The sequence below is a fragment of the Belonocnema kinseyi genome, chromosome 7 (assembly GCF_010883055.1).
Source record: "Belonocnema kinseyi isolate 2016_QV_RU_SX_M_011 chromosome 7, B_treatae_v1, whole genome shotgun sequence".
NCBI classification, from domain to species: domain Eukaryota; kingdom Metazoa; phylum Arthropoda; class Insecta; order Hymenoptera; family Cynipidae; genus Belonocnema; species Belonocnema kinseyi.
In genome coordinates this window covers 52,524,119-52,541,468 of record NC_046663.1, presented here as the reverse complement: position 1 = coordinate 52,541,468, position 17,350 = coordinate 52,524,119, and the positions used below count along the sequence as shown (strand labels likewise).

The 17,350-nt window shown below is 31.3% G+C and overlaps 1 protein-coding gene across 2 annotated transcripts; it reads right to left on the bottom strand.

Moving 5' to 3' along the window:
• Positions 1–3,690: 3,690 nt before the first annotated feature.
• On the bottom strand, positions 3,691–14,676 carry LOC117175807 (chitinase-like protein EN03). 2 transcript variants are annotated; one of them, XM_033365557.1, is made up of 9 exons: positions 14,469–14,676; positions 11,872–11,903; positions 11,685–11,787; positions 11,183–11,257; positions 10,745–10,889; positions 9,130–9,383; positions 8,382–8,685; positions 8,090–8,252; positions 3,691–4,320 (listed from the first exon to the last, which is right to left on the bottom strand). In XM_033365557.1, exons 5-9 carry the CDS (start codon positions 10,878–10,880, stop codon positions 3,858–3,860), a joined length of 1,320 nt encoding a protein of 439 aa, XP_033221448.1. In that variant the 5' UTR covers positions 10,881–10,889; positions 11,183–11,257; positions 11,685–11,787; positions 11,872–11,903; positions 14,469–14,676; the 3' UTR covers positions 3,691–3,857. The 2 variants fall into 2 exon arrangements, with proteins under 2 accessions (XP_033221448.1, XP_033221449.1); XM_033365558.1 differs by lacking the exons at positions 11,685–11,787; positions 11,872–11,903; positions 14,469–14,676 and having other exon boundaries at positions 11,183–11,266.
• Between the last annotated feature and the right edge of the window lie 2,674 nt (positions 14,677–17,350).

Here is a 17,350-nt window from a genome sequence, read left to right as displayed (position 1 = left end):
ATTTAGAAGTTAAAAAACGGGAAGGCTACTCAGTAGATCGTATGTGTAAAGTTTAAATCATAAAGAATACATTGGAAATGAGCAAATTCAATTTATGGAAAAACGACAAAAGTTGCAATAAAACGTTGAAAAACCATATTTTTTTACAATAATGCGCATTTTTTAAACGGGACATTGAAGTATCTTTTGTTTTAATACCAATTCAAGTTACAGAATTATAATAATATACATTTATGGGAATGATATAAAATTTCAGGGATAAGCTCGAGTGCGAAGCACGAGATACGTGATGAGAATATGTTCGTTAAAGCTTAATGAGCTTTTACAAAAAAGAATTAACAATCATTAAATTACTGTTGCCGATATTTTCACCTTTAGTTTTAAAAAGTCTGTGCAGAAAGATCGAGCGCGAGGTAAATGCATCACCAACGCGAGTTAAATACATTATCGAGCGCGAAGCGCTAGAACCGACAACCACGCGTCCTAGGCGCGCTCAATCTTGCGAGCACAGCGAGCCATGCGCGATGAGAATGTGTCTGCGAGGCGGGCAGACTTTTTTAAATTTGTTCAAGGGTAAATCCTTTTTTTCATCATAGCCACTGACTAAGATAAGTGACTGATGAGATGAAGATGATATAAGTTAATTTATTACGATGTTTGAAATCTTTTGCGATGATGTTGTAGACAATAACTACCCATAGCACTAGAATTTAACCTAGAATTTAACCATCTCCCATAAGGTCAGTCTTTACCATAAAGGTACACGCTGATTTGCAGGAGATGTCATAAAAGTCTTCTGGTCGCAGAAAATAATCCCCGAGGGCATTCGTTTCTGAAGCACACCAGTACATCACATTTACAAAGTATGTGATGAGCTGCATTCTCAGGAAAATCACATTTTCTGCAACGAGAGTTGTCTCCAATCCTCATGCTGGTCAAGTGTTTTCTTATTCGGCAGTGCCCAATAAGCATCCCTACTACGACATTAATCTGCGTTCTTTCGATTTTCAAGAGTTCATTAGCCCTCATAGTACATGTACCAGATATACATATAGATAGGTTCCCGGGACAATCAGGGGCTATGAAGCTCCTATCTTATCCAATGCATTCGCTTTCTCATTACCTTCAATATCTTTACGGGCGGGAACCAAAATTCTACTGAACTAGTTTTTACCGGCAACCTTAAGAAGATCTGGAAGGCAACTAAAACTATTCTGGAAGTAAATTCTTCACGTGTAAAAGCCTGTTAAGGGCTGCTTGGCTGCTAGGTTATATGTAAATGTACAGGCCTTTATAAGCCCGCTCACAAGTTTTCTTCAGGCGGTAATTTTCTTAACATCAGCTTACGGATATCATGTAGATCTTTCACTACAAAATCACTAAGTTGATCCCTACTAGGAGCGTGTAGACTTCCGCTTCTGCAATCTTACTTACGAAAAAGTGAAATGGCAGAATATCTAGAATAACCTTAAGAGCTGATGTTGGTGTTGTTTCCATAGCGCCAGTGATCGCTAAGCAGAAAACACTTTAAAAGCTTTCTAGTTGTTTATTAGTACTCATTAGAGCAGTCCTTGATAACCAGATCGTTGATGCATTTGTTTTTATAGTTCTGATTTTCATTGTATACGAGGTGTGTTCAAAAAATAAGGTGACTTTATGGTTTTCTCAAAAAATATTCAATTATTCCTCAATATTTATGTTGTCCCCTTCAAAGTAATCCCCCTCAGATATAATACACTTGTGCCAACGCTTTTTCCAATCATCGAAGCACTTCTGATAATCATTTTGTGGTATAGTCTTGAGTTCTTTCAGCGATGCAGCGATTCAGCGATGCAGTTTTTTTTGGTCAGAAAATCTTTCACAAGCAACGATGAATAAGCAGGTGCATTATCGTGATGCAAAAGCCACGAATTGTTTTTCCAAAGTTCCGGACGTTTTTTGCGTATCGCCTCTCGCAAACGGCGCATAACTTGAAGGTAACACTCCTTATTGACCATACGACCTTGTGGTAAGAATTCCTAATGCACTACGCCACGGTAATCGAAGAAGACAGTGAGCAAAACCTTCACATTTGACCAAACTTGACGTGCTTTTTTCGGTCTTGGAGACGCAGGATGCTTCCACTGAGACAATTGGGCTTTAGTTTTGACGTCATAACCATATACTCACGATTCATCCCCAGTTATAACCCTTTTGAGAAAATCATGATCATTATTGACTTCATTCAACATCTCCTGAGCAATGGTCATGCGATGGATCTTTTGATCAAAATTAAGCAGTTTTGGAACAAATCTCGCTGACACAGGTCTCATGCCCAAAAAGGTCCGAAAAGATAGCATGGCATAAGCCAAACGATATGCCAACATCTTCAGCAACTTCTCTGATGGTAATTCGGCGATTTTTTAACACCATTTCTTCCACTGCTTGAACGTTTTCATCTGTTGTTGACGTGCTGGGATGTCCAGGGCGAGGTTCGTCTTCGACATCCTCTCGGCCTCCTTGGAACAGCTAGTACTACTTATACACATTTTTCTTACTTAGAGTAGACTCACCGTATGCAACTGTCAACATTTCAAGAGTTTTAGAGCACTGGATTCCATTTTTCACACAAAATTTAATGCAAACACTTTGCTCCATTTTTTCGAAAGAAGAAACTCGCCGAGCACACCAAACCCTTCTAACTTTTTACGCCTCTGCCAGAAAAACAACACGAGCTATATAGTCAAAACTGTGAACATATGATCGTGACGAGTGTACCAACACAACAAAACAAAAAATTTAAAACTTGAATGTACGTAGCCGGCGAAAATTTAAAAGTCACCTTACTTTTTGAATACCCCTCGTATAACCAGTAAGTAATCTCATTCCTTGTGGCTTTTTCGTTTGGTTTAACGCACCGGCATTAGTGTCGCCAGGGTTACCTTCAAATGGAATTATATTATAGATTCCGATGTATGTTCTAAGACTCCTTCAGTTAATTCTATACGGTTTGCTTTAGATAAAATAATATATAATATTATTTTCGAACTATGTCGCATTCAAAGTTTAGATGTTCCGTGCGAAGTATCGCATTCGAAAGTTTTGAACTGTACTGCAATCCGAGATTCTTAAAAGGAAAATTTCACCAGAAATATCGTGATCACAGAAAAATGTTTTTCAATTCGATGTTTTTGTTAGGGTAAGTAAACGCCAGATAAAAATTTCGCGCTAAACTCTGAAATGTCTACGATATATACATAGATAGCAGTATTGTATTATTTTTAATCTAGAATGTAATCCAGTTATTTCTATCTATAGAAGATTTGTCATCTCATTGCGAATTTGCTGTATTGAATCTGAAATTTTTATTTTTTTTATCCAGCGAATAATTTAGCCTTTGACAAATATCATTTTTCCTAGTAACTAATCTCTGTAACAGATAAAAAAAGCTGAAAGTGTAAAATAATATAAGAAAAGTAAATACAGGAATAACAAGTACTGTTAAAGTCTGACACCTTAAAGTCTAGTCCCTTTTTAAGACAGAAAAGATCTTCGATACACGACGAAGTAAATGCGTTCACGAAAACCATAGAGTTTTTATCTATCCCTGTGATCTGAAACTAATTTTTTTGTTATTTTAATTTCTTTTTAGAAACTTCATCGAATGTTTGGCAGGAGGATGTACAAGTCAAAATTAAGAAAACAAGTTGATGTGTCTTTAACTTTTATTACGAAAGAGGTTTTATTAACTCTGCAAAGCTTTAAATTTTATCTCAGTATAAGAGATAACACTAATGAATCGAGTAAAATTTTACCTTTCGAAGTTTGAAAATTATGATAAATACAGTACGATCGATGAGAACCTTAAGAGACTAAATTTACAACTTGAATTTGGCAGCTCTGAGGATTGGGAACTTATCTCCATTGCAAATTCCTCGGAAATCATCCAACGAGAGTTCGTAAATCGCAACTCCACCAAGTCCTTTGGCTTTAGCATAGAGAGCTTTGTTTCCAGCTGTATCTGGATCTTCATAACCAACCCAAATTCCTTCTTCGCCAGATTGGTCGTTGTATTTCTTGTAAGCGTAGGTTCCGTATTTTTTCGAAGGGTCGCCAACACGCCTCAGACGATCTACAGCGCTTTCTATTATTCTAGAGCAAATTTCAGCATAAGAAAGAACTCCAGGAATGTGAGAGTGAGGTCCCTCTAATCCTGGACCATCAGCGTGAAGAGGAGGAACTCCGGCAACTTCGCTGTCAGCTGTCAATTTCCAAGTGCGACCAAAAGTGGGAATTGCAATCACGATTTTGCTACCGGGTGTTCCGTTCTCTAACCAATATCTGAAATCATTTTTTTTCTTTTATTTCGTGCCCAGCGCAGTCATTAACAATCTATAGTAAATCCTGAAACTACGGGAAGTAAATTACACCACATATTAACAAATTATGAAATTTTAAAAACAACACAATTTTAAAAATTAAGTGATTTAAAGTCTCGAACTCTGTGATCTAAAAGCATGGGATTCGATACATGGGAGCGAAGGGGCGTGGCCTAATGTCTAAGACTTCAAGGCCTATGCTTTAAAAGCAAGGGTTCCGAGATATTAGTTCTCGCACCAAAGCGTTATAAAATCAAGGATTAGTGCCGTGATTTAATGTATTGAAATTTCTCTCTGTGCACAAATACCAGAAATTTTTTATTTAAATTTAAATTATTTGAGTTTTTGACAAATTTGAAAATAGAATTATAATTAAAACTATAATAATGTATTCTTAAAGAAACGGGGAAAAACATCAATTTTAATTTTCAATACTTTGAATTTTTCAAAATACTTTACAGGATTTCGTTCTGGGAAAACCAAAATGTGCCAAGAGGATAAATAACAATCAGTTCCGTCACAATATACAGATGTTCTAACACACTAAGTCCCAGAAACGATAAATATTATCAGAAAATTCACAATTTTCCCATAGACATGTCGTGACTATAATAACATAGGGTTCTATTTTGAACTGTTTATGTCACTTGCAATAGGAAATAAATGAAAAGAAGTGCCTTCTAAAATTCAAGATAGAATCCCATGGTTTTAGGGTCGCCTTATAACAATTTTTTATTTTTAAAATTCTAAAATTTTCCATTGTAACTCTTCAAAATGGTAGAACTTTAAATATTGTAAATGCTTCTTAGGCAGAAAAATTATATATAGTTTATATATATAGTTTGAACTGTTATATGTAATATTCATTTTTTACATTCTCATCATTTATGATTGAGAAAGTATTAGAATTGTCCGAAACTTGAAATCCCAGTTTTTCAACGGATCTCCACGTTTCGAGACCCCCTGAATCTAACAATTAAGATTTTACGATGGCGTTGGCCTGGTCTGTCTGTTCGTCCGGCCGCCGTCTGTCCGTAAACACGATAACTCTCGAAAAAATGGACGGATCAAATCGATATTTGGCAAATTTTTTTCAGGTCCTAAAAAAAGGACGAGTTCGTTAACCGGCCATTTTGGATACAAATTCAAAAAGTGAGAGCAGTTTGAAAATTTTTAAGACCACTTTTTTTCTTAATTTAAAAATTCTATGTACGGATATTTATAGTATTGTGAAAGAAGAACAAATTATTTTAATGACTTTTTTTGATAAAAATAAATTTCTCAGTGTTATAGCATTTTAAAAATTTTGTTAATCAATTGAAAATCAAAATTTTAACCCAAACAACACACGATATGAAAAAAAGCCAAGAGAAGATAAACATTGATTTTTAAAAGCCCTATAAGATCATAGGGCATTAAAAACATTATTGAAAAATTTGGGAATTTCTTGTAAAATCAAAAATTCAAATTTTAATTGCACAAAAAATAATCAAAAATTCCATTTTGTGCTCAAACTAAGCAAGATACGAAAAAAGATGAATGAAGAAAAATTGTGATCCCAAAAAAGATCTACAAATTCGTTAATCACCACTTTTTGATAGGACGCGTAGTTTTGATTTTAATCATAAAAATGACATTGAAAATAAAAATGACAAATTTGTGGATAAACGACAAAACATACGAAAATAAATTGATATAGAAATACAAATTTGTAATAATTTTTACATTATCATCATTTATTACTCAAAAAGTATTATAATTGTCCGAAACTTGACACCACAACATTCAAATTTTTAATCAAAGGACATGAGATACGTAAAAATTTAAAAGAAGGCTTTTAGGATATTTTTCTTCATCCATAAAAAATAATATGGAAACCAAAATCCTATTATTAGCATAGGGGAGCGACGGGTAATGTGGCGCACATGTTATAAAAAGCTCCGTTAAAAGTTAAATATGTTGAAAACTGTAGTAAAATAATATAGAGCACGTAAATCAATATCTTATCTACCGCATGCGTATGATTATTATTGCATTTACGTCTATTAAAGTAGTTAGTTATCAAGTTTCACAAAAAGTGTGCCTGCACCAAGTTATCCTTCCTGGTTGGCTAATGTGGCGCACTCTTAGTGCAATTTCGGAAAGGGAAGTAAAAGTTGTTTACTGAGTTCAATTAAATTAATTTTGGATAAATGATGGGTTCAAATAATTACTTATAAATTGTGTGCAACTTGAACATTATATATTATGCTTTTTTTAGTCCAGAAAAATGCTACTATACTTTTTCACTACTTTTTGGTCACTTTAGAAATACATGCATAACACCCAAAAATAACTTTTTCATTATACAAAACAGTACACATAAAGAAATACAGTACAGTAAATACCTCTCGCTATAAATCAATCAATTTCTGTAAATGAGGGTGCGCCACATTAACCGCCGCGCCACATCACCCGCCGCTTCCCTAACAACGCGAGATAGAGAAAAATGTCTAAAAAAAGTATTGTAGTTTTTTATTTATTTTAATGTGGTTCAGAATATATATATTTACAAATTTCCGTCAAAAATTGAGCGCGCATACTTTTCTTCTATCAGCAAAAACTTGTTTAAAAACATTGAAAAGAATATAAAAAGGTGAGGTTTTCAAGAAAATATTTTTTCATGCTTTTAAAATGGGAAGAGAAACATAAAAAAAAGTTTTTCAGGAAAATCCCAGCCTTTTAAATTTTTACTATTTTTTTTTAGTTTCTTTTTATACGAAGAAGATAACCTAACATCTGCATGTGGACAAAATTATTTTTCAGACCAGAATATTTTTTTTCTAATAATATACTTTTTGAATTCCACTCGTAATCGATGCAGGACATCGCAAAAGAATCGCAAGTATTTTTCGTATAACTTTTTTAGTCGTGAAAACTTTTATCTCAACATTTTGTTCTCATCTGCCATTGTTTGCAAAAAAAATAGAAAATTCAATTTGATAGGGAAAAAGTTCTCCTGGCCTCAAAATTTATTTAGCGCGCATAAAAATCACAAGTTTGAAGAAACATGTGAGTTTTTTTTAACGAAGCCCGTCTGATTTAAAATGAATTCGGTCTATTGATTTTTAAAATTGAAGAGTTTTCAACTGTAAACCTGCAAAATTGAACTATTAAAAAAACATTAAAAACTTCATCATCTTGAATTACACACATGAAAAATTGAAGGATCTTAAATTGCAAATCTTTAAGATAGATCTATCTCATAAAGATGTTCAAAATTATATGATTCCAACTATAAACATTAAAAACTAAGCAAGTTGCAAAATTTTAAATTGCAAAGAGCTACAAAATGGATCAGTTTTAAAAATGGAAGACTCGAAATTCCGAATTCCAGAAGTATTTTAAGTACATCTTAATAGCACAAAAAATACCACATTAACTTCTTAATTTTTTGTTGATTCTAATTCCTGCTGGGATAAAATTTTATATCTAAATGAAAGTTGCAGATTACTGAAAGCTGATTAAAATTAAGTTAAAATTGTATGAAAGACAATGCAGTTATTTTAATATTTATTTTAATTTATGATTATTAATGATATTTTATAGTACCTAAAATTGAAGCATTTATTTTAATTTGATACAAGAAGTTTTCAACCACTTATATCTTGAAAAACGTTAACATTTTTTTTAAATATGAACAATCTACTGACAAAATATTTACTAAAGATATAGTTTTCAACAAAACATACCTTGTTTGGTAATCAATATTGTCATCAGGAACTCGTCCATAACTTTCATAAAGTGGAGCTGGATAATCAGCTTCTTTCGGATTGCGTTCAGGAGTTTTCTGGTCAAAAGTCAATAAGTGAACCGCATCCAAATTTGGTGATAAAAGTCTCGCATCGTAATAGACTAAAAAATAATATCAGCAATGAATAAATAAATTCTAGAGAATGGATTTTCTAAACATATTTATTGTTTTTTTTTAGAACCTAGAAAAGATAGAAGTATTTTTTAACTGTAATAAAAATAAAAACTTACTGCTGGAATTAATGTGGGGCAAAACGGTGAGGGTGAGTGCTTTATTTCTGTTCCTGAGTTGAGTCTTCAAATCACGAGCCAGTATCGTAAATCCATCACGATGCTCTTGTTCTTTTTCGTCCTTGAATTTTCCATAGCCGAAAGTCTTTTTGATTCCGTGCCAAATTGAGCTGAAGGTTCCACGATTCTTCTTTACCTTCACAGGTGGAAATTGCCATGCCAAATCAATTCCGTCAAATTCATAATCGGACAAGAGACGACCAACCGAATTGATGAACTTTGTCCTTGCTTCCGAAGTCTCAGTCTATTCATTGAAAATTGATGAAGATTAGAATATTAGAAAGTCAAAAAGGAAAGAAAATAAAGCAGATTTACTATAAATTCGGATCAATAAAAATTATGTTTTGTATTGAAGATTTTGTGTTGAAGGTTTTATAAATTTGCAGCACTAAATATTAAAAACTGCTCTTACTTGCTGTCTTAATTAACAGCTGATGATGAATCATAAATGTATGCTATCGATCTACTTATTATATGAATAATTGCGTCCATACTCTTTTAATTTATTCTCTGTTCTTATCCCGTTATTTATGACATCATATGACTCTTTATCGTGACCCGTAAAAGATTCTTTCGTGAACAACAAGTTAAAGATTTTATATTTGAGTGAAAAATATCCTGATCGAAATGTTTTGCAAATGACAGAAGCAATAGCAATAGAAATGAATTAAAAAATATGTTTGCTTACAGCTGTTAGATATTTGTGTGTCTCCTCATAGGGGTCGGCGTTTCCACCGATTCCAAGATAAATTTTAAGATCGGGGAAATTTCTCTTTAGCTGAGTTACTAATCGGTAGAATGCATATCCAGCACCGGTATCTAAACTCGGGTTCAAAGGAACAACCTCAAAAGAATTGGCATCAATTCCAGCCCATCCATAAATAAGATGTGTGCACATAGACAAAGCTGGGCGAAGGTCTTCAACTTGGAACTTGCCAGGTCCTTGAAAAGAGAAAATCGAGATGACCTCACAACATAATTGTTGACAAATACAACACGTATATTCCAATAATTTCAAATTCCAATTTCAATTTGCATTTCTGAGTCATGACGATTTACAGTCTCAGAAAAACTAGAAGGACTATTTCATTCCGTCTCACTATGTAAATTTTTAATAGAACCGGTTTAGTAGAATGGAAATTTAATCTCATGTGAGTCTAACAGATTCTCTTATTCACTATTTTAATTCTTGTGTTCTGCAGCTATTTTTTTAACAAGTTGAGACTTAATCATATTAAATAATTCGTCTAGAAAAAATTAGCGGAGCTGGAAAAGGAAATGGAATACTCTTTCCGAAATGAAATTTCTAGATTAGCCAAGCTTATGGAACATATTTGTCTATTATCTGTCGGAAAAATTTAGATAAATCAACTTGTGTACAGATTGTAGTGAAATTCTCAGCATACGAAAATTCTAAAAACATAAAACAAAGTACACATTGTAAGTGAAGATTTTCCCTATACTTATCATTTTAGAATACTTAATATTGAATGGCTGTTATTCCCTGAAAATACATTACAAAAAATCTGCAAAAAAATATATTAATTTCTTTCATCCTTTCTGTGCACAATGATAAAATGTATAGAGTCAGAAAAAATCATTTTTTATTATGTTAATAACAAAAGAGTAGTGAGGTGTCATATCATAAACTGAAGGACGTCGGGCGATAATTCGTGAAATAAATTACAAATTTTTGGTTTTGAAAATGGTTTATGTAGTGTCAATGAGGAAAAATGGGCTTATATGTTGAAAAAATTATACTCTTCTTCGGAAAATACAATGGACTTTCTAAATATCGAAGGAACCTGACTCACAATGGAAGTGAGGGTTACAGATAATCGTAGCAATTTGTATTTCCGGAATAAGAAAATCATTGTTTTGAAAATTTAAGCGTAACTTTTTGCTCATTGAAACTGTACACAACATTTTCAAAAGCCAGAAATTTGCAATTTACTTCGATAATTATCTCCGTGAGTACCTTAATTTCGGAGATGACACCTCACTACTCTTTTCTTGTTAACCTAATAACAAATGATTTTTTCTGAATAAATTTTACGTTTTTCCACCAAAAGGATAAAAAAAATCATATATTTTTCACGCATTATCTACGTTTACGAAATTGTGCGTAACTCAAAGAAACCCTTTTCCAGCTCGTACAAGTCAACATTACAGAAAATTCCTCAACCATAGGCAGTGCCTATTCTTAAATATTCGTAAGATAATGGTACTATTTAACATTTCACTTTTTATTAAAGAATTGCTAATCTAATGAAAAATGAAAAAGTTTTTTATTATTAATTCACCTTGTCGTTCGAAGGACGTGGAATTCCAGTAACAAACTACTTTGTTGTGTTCATGAGGATCGACAGCAAGAACTTCATGGTTTGAACACGCTAATATGAGCCAAAAGGCCAACGTTGACACAATAAGCAGCTTCATCTTCACAGCCTAAAAAAATGTAATTTTTAAAGTAATTTTTGAAATTTCCTCTAGATTGTAAAATTTAATATTGATTTTGATATTGGTATATTTTTACAACCTTTAAAGTCCGAGCAACAAAAATTTGTATTCTTACTTTAACATTATTCTTATTTTAATTTGATTAAATCAAAATATAATTTGAATTATAAAATAAATGATAACAATTACACTTGTGAGATTTATTATATTGAAACGTAAAAAAAAATCTAAAAATTTGTTAAGAATTTAAAGAAAATAATTAACACAAATCAGCTTAGTACCTTCGAAGCTGAAAGACGACTGTCTGAAACGCTCAGATCGTCGAGGACTTTGATTCTGTTGTCTGGTTCTCCATACTGGTAGTGGGGTAACAATTACGTCATCATAATTCTCTTGCAAATGCTTTTTTTATTATTCGTATTAGACATATGATTTAAAGTTTACGTTTGCTTTATAATAGTAGAAAAATATTTAGAATCGCAAATAAATCTTAAAAGAAGAAGGTTCTTAACAATGAGAAAGCTATTTACATTTTTTAGTTCTGGGCATTATTTTGATCATTAAAATATTATCTTAAAGTGCAAAGAAAACATAACATTTTTTAGCTTCTTGTTAATAGCATTTTTATCTTCTATTAATAAACGAAATTCCATAAATACTAGACTTACAGCTTTTTTTTATGTAATCTGGCATATTCCTGTTTTGAATAAAATCTGTATTCGAAGTGAAAAATTGATTGATTTCAATAATTTTTGTGTAAAATTGTTGTTTTTCGATACTCACCTTAATAGCACGAAACTTTCCTGGAACGTCCCTCCACGTCGCTTAGGAACGTCCCAAAGATTACTTTCCACTATTGATATTATTGTCAATAAATATTGCGTAACTTAAAATAGGTAAAAATCGATGTCAGTTTATAATATGGATATCATGTAATAATTTATAACTCAAATATGACATTCATTTTTACCTATCTCTTATCGTTTCCTCAGTGGTGTGGTCCTAAAAGAAAAAGTGGCCTAGTGTACTTTCCATATATTACGTTACCGGGGGGGAGGGGGGGGGCTAAAAAATAGGGTTTGTAACCGGGGGGCACATGAAAAAAATTGATTATTTGGTAGAAAATTGAATTATTTCTTTGAAAATGCAACTCTAATGTTAAATTATTAAATTATTAATATAATTAATTAAATAATTGGTTGAAAATAAATTTCTTAAAATGACAATTAAACTGTTCCAGTTTCTGTTTGAATTTATTTTGTTCAGTTAAAAATATATCTTTTCTAGTAAGAAGTTCAACTTTTTGGTTAAAAATTCACGTATTTAAAAAAAAATGGTCTTTATGGGTAGAAATTTAATTTAAATTTAATTTTCTTGGTTGAAAATGTATCCTTTTTGTTTAAAAATGTAATTGTTTGGTTGAAATATCAACTGTTACATAATTAGTTGGGAATTATAGTTTCCGTTGAAAAGTCTATTATTGGCCGAAAGTTGAAGTACTTTGTAAACAAAATTAATTTTTTATTAATGATTCATAATTATGATTAAAAGTGCAACTGTTTCCATTTAAATTAAGTTTTTTTAACTGAAAAATTTTACTTTTTTGTGAAAAAAATGCATTCTTTTTTTCTTGAAATTTCCTTACTTTGGTAGAAAATTAAACTATATGCTTAAAAATTCAACTTTTTTGTAGATAATTTGTCTTTTTGCCTTTAAAATTAAATAATTTTGTTGACAATTTATGAAATTTTTTCACGTTTTTTGGTAAAGCGTTAATCTTATCATTCGAAAAATTCATCTTTTTGTTTTGTAAATTAAACAACTTTGTCGGAAATTCATTTTCTTCTTAATATTTTTTTTATCTGAAAATTTAACTATTTTATTTTTTTAAGTATATCCTGTATAAGTTAAGACTTTAACTATTTGGTAGAAAATGCATGTATTTTGTTAAAAAGTCATCTTTTTGCGTAGAGAATTAAACTTGTTAGTCAAAAATTCAACTTTTTGTTTGAAAATGTAACTATTTGGTAAAAAATTCATATATTTTTTAAAATGGCGTATTTTCGGATCGAAAATTATTCCTGTTTGTTAAAAGGTCAACATTTTAGTTGAGAATTCAACTATCTTGTTAAAAACTCATCTTTCTTGGACAAAAATTATCGTTTGGTTCAAAATTCATGTTTTTCGATATAAAGTTCACTGTTTTCTAGAAAATTAGACTTTTTAGCTCCAAACTTTACTTTTCTGTTGAAAATTCATCAATTATGTTAGAAATGCCATCTTCCTTGGTTGAAAACTAACTTTCTTGATAAAAACTAAACTGTGTTCTAAAAAATTTGTATTTTTGTCTTGACAATTAAAATATTTGATTGGATTTCAATCTTCTTTGTTTGAAAATTATACCATTTGATTGAAAATTTATCTTTGCCTGTTGAAATTTCAACTATTTGGTTAGAAGTTCAACTATTTTATTAAAAATCTAAGTATTTTTGGAAAATTTAACTATTTTCTTCAAGCAATCAATTTGGTCGAAAATTCAACTAATTGTGTTAAAAATTCATTCTTTTGGTTTGTAAACCCACGTTTTATAGTAGAAAAGTCATCATTCGTGGATAACAATTTTTCTATCTTGTTTGAAAACTAATTTTTATTCAGGTATTTGTCAGGGTACCGTATGATACTTGATGGCTTAGCTGGCCCTTCCTATGATAAGACACTCGAACTCGAGCACGCTGCTCGCTAATAATCATTTTTGTCTGCAACAAACTGATATGCAGGAGTGTTTGTTTACATAAAATGTTCATAACAATTTTTAATTTAATTCTTAAAGTTCTTTAAATATTACAAAATTCACTAAACATCTTACAACTTTCAAGTTAAAAAATCCAAAAACTAATGAACCTTGTATTTTATAACTCAGAGAATCTAAAAAGCCTTTCTCCACATAAGCTACTTAATTCGGCTGAAGTTATTCTTAAAGAGAACAGCTCAATTTGTTTTTATTCGATTTTCCTGTATGATATTATAACTGTGTTGAAAAAGATCAATTTTATATAAAATTATACCTAAAACTAAATCTTTGAAAAGGAAAAACGCCCGATTTTGACAAGCTTTAAAAAGTACGAAATTTCATTGACAGAGGCTATTTTGGAGGGAAAAGCCATTTTTTTATTTTCTTGCTTCGGCCCAATAAAAAATCTTAACTATAATTTTATAACTCTATTTAGAACTACAGAAACCTTTCTGAAGGTGCCTAGTGAATTTCAAAAAGAAAAAATCCCGTGGATAGGGTCTTATGAAACAAACCTATTTTTTAATCAAATTTCAAAAAAAGTTTGTCTTGTGCCTATAAAGCACATGGGTATCTTTTACTAATTTTAAATTTTCATACAAATTTAAAACAAAAATTAGACGCTCATGATATATTCAAAAAATACCACAGTGTTTCCTATTTCTAGGTAAAATAAATTCATTGTGAAATTTTAAAATCATTGTCAATTAGAAAATATTCAAAAAATGTGCTGTAATTACAAGTCTTAATTGGCTTTAATAGACTGCTCGACATACTTGCCGAACAATGCACTGCAACAGAGATGTACTACACCGGATTCTCAATTTAGCCAGTGTCGGGGGTTGCCAGCAAGTAGCCCTGTTGCTAAATTGGAAGTATCGAAACGTAGACAGTCAGGGCCGTTTGAACCATTTCCAATTAAAATGTATAATATTGAACAATCTCCGCATGTGAGTACCCGCGCACTGTGCCTTTTCGCTACGCTGCTGGTGATTTTCAGACAAGAGTCGCAACCATCTCTCGCTCCGCGCGCTGAGAAACTGCGTGGGCCAGCAGTTCTATGAATGACTAAACCGCGCGTTGCTAAACCGTGAGTCGGGTGTAGTTCCATTGCGTAAGCAATGAAACATTGAATACAATTGACTATTTTCGAATTACATTGCGTTTAATCTTATTGCAGTTAATCGATTTCAATTATTTAATGATTTTTGGCAGGACCTGTTGTCAAATTTAGAGGCCTGGCGGGCACTAGCGCAGCCAGGTCTCTCTCTCTCTCTCTCTCTCTTGTAGCATGCAAAATTGTTCTAGTACATCTAGATAACATCAAAAGCGCCATTTACACAATATTAAGAATTTAATTGTAAGATAGTATGGAACCCGCTTTATGTCAACAATACGTTATAAAAAATATATTTATCGCAATCCATCATGAATTATATTATGATTCGGAATTTCTTAACTACAATTAATCATGTTTGTGGGATTTTTCCAAATTGTAAATTGATTCTGCTGACCAAACTTATTTTAAATAAAGCATGCTCATTGCTCAAGTCACCGAATTATTTGCCACTCAAAGATGCTGTTTTTCAAAGGGAATAATATGACACGTATCTTACCAATTTGTCTAAAAAACAAATTTCACAAAGTTAGAAGTATTTGAATTTAAAAAACTTTTAACGCGGATTATCAAAATATGATCTAAGTTTTTGTTAAAAGTGTCATATTTTAAAATATAATACATGTATTTGGAAAGATATTTCTTAAAATATTCAAAGTCAATTTATTCAAAATTGCACCATTTTTTCTATTGACTTTTTTCATCTAGATTCATCCTGATGTAAAGATGATATTCTGCCCTGTGCCCACTTCTTGGTGAGATGAGTGAATCTTTTTGCCTGAAGAACAAAAATTCACGTTTTTTTGCCAGAACGATACAAGATACGTAAAAATTCAAAAGAAACAAAATTGTTTCTCTAAAAACTTCTAGAAAAATGTCTCTTGGCACTTCTTTCTTTCTCGCGTTATTCTTGAGACTTTTGCAAAAATATTTATAAAATCCTTTAAAATTTATTTTTTTGTTATCAACAATACAATTTTATAGTGGCATAAATAAAGGAAAAAAGAACATGATTTAACACAATAATTACCATAAATTTCCCGAAACTTTGCAGTAACTTTTATAATTTTTCTGGTAACTTTACAGAAACTTTCAGTAATTTTCAAGCTATTCTTTGTAAGTTTCAGGTAATTTTCAAGAATTCATTTTCCTAAGTAAATTAAAGTTTCTATGAAAGTACTGATACGTCACTTTCATTGTTAGGGCTACACCACTGATACTGACCTCGTCTTTTGCATTGGAGATGTATCTCATGTGTAGTAAGATGGTTTGTTATTTTCCTCCTTTGAGGGAAAATAAAGAGAACCTCGATGAAAATATTCATGAGCACATTTCTATGCAAAACCATGAGCCAAAAAAGTTGCAAATTGACTCAAATTTGACTTAAAGTCTCAAACCTTGGAAAATAATTATGATTGTCAACATATTTGTATAACTTACGTAATAAACAAAAAAGAGAGGTTTCTGCGATCTAAAACATAACAATTTAATAATTCTGAGTGATTCACAGAAAATGATCGTACTACATAATGAACTTTCCATCGAGGTTATCACCTCTCTGGTTAGGCCGAGTTTTCCAAGTAGATCTCGTAAGTTAGCCTTGATTAGACGCCAGTGACACAAATACAGTTTAAGCTTAATATCCCTTGAGCTTTATAAAGTCCATTTTGTGAAACATATCAAGAGATTGTCGAATACATCAAATTAAGCGACGACAGGGTGAACTAGATCCCTATAAGAGGGATTAATTTTGAACTATGAAATCGACTCGAACTTTAAGATTTGCGGATTTGCTACTTGCAATACAATTAGGGACTGAGTTTCTGTTATATACAATTCAGGAATCCATTCATTTTATCACGGATTTTTAATTTCTTTCTTCTAAAAATTAGTTTTGGGTCGCTTTAGACATAATTTAAAATATAGAATTAATTTCAGATCGGATTTATAAATTCAACTCGAAATAATATTGACTTTCCGAGAGGTTCATTTGAATAAATTAATATTTATGATTCTTATATTGTTCAGAGGAGAGTGGTCCAAAGATAAGTTATTTGTAATTTTAGGGTAACATCGTTCCTATTTTAAAAACGTAACTTGTAAAGTAACTTATTTACGTTTCTTGTTTCCATTGAAAATTCACGTATATCGTTAACAATTCAACTGTTTGGCTGAAATGTAACTTATTTTATATTAATTTATATATTCGGATTGAAAACGGAACTGTTTTATAGAAAATTCATCTTTTTGTCATAAAAATCCAACAATTTTGTTAACATTTTTATTCGTTCTTGCATCAAAATCCAGCTTTTTCGTTCCAAAATTAATCTTTTTCAGTAGAAAAAAAATCTACATTTTTTTTGGTTCAATACAACAACTGTGTTTGATTTCAAATCAAAATATCTTTTGGTTTAAATAATATGAACTATTATATTTTTCGTTAGGAATTCATCTATTTTGGTTTTTTGATAGAAAATTAAGATACTTGCTTTGGAAATTCATCTTTTTGGTTGAAAATACTTTGGTTTTTTTTTAAATCAT

Excerpts from the sequence above, each read along its gene's own strand:
- LOC117175807 (XM_033365557.1), bottom strand. The coding sequence starts at position 10,880 with ATGAAGCTGCTTATTGTGTCAACGTTGGCCTTTTGGCTCATATTAGCG. Across the intron at positions 8,253-8,381 it reads GCCCCACATTAATTCCAGCA|TCTATTACGATGCGAGACTT; the intron begins GTAAGTTTTTAT and ends ATTATTTTTTAG. Across the intron at positions 4,321-8,089 it reads AATATTGATTACCAAACAAG|ATATTGGTTAGAGAACGGAA; the intron begins GTATGTTTTGTT and ends AAATGATTTCAG.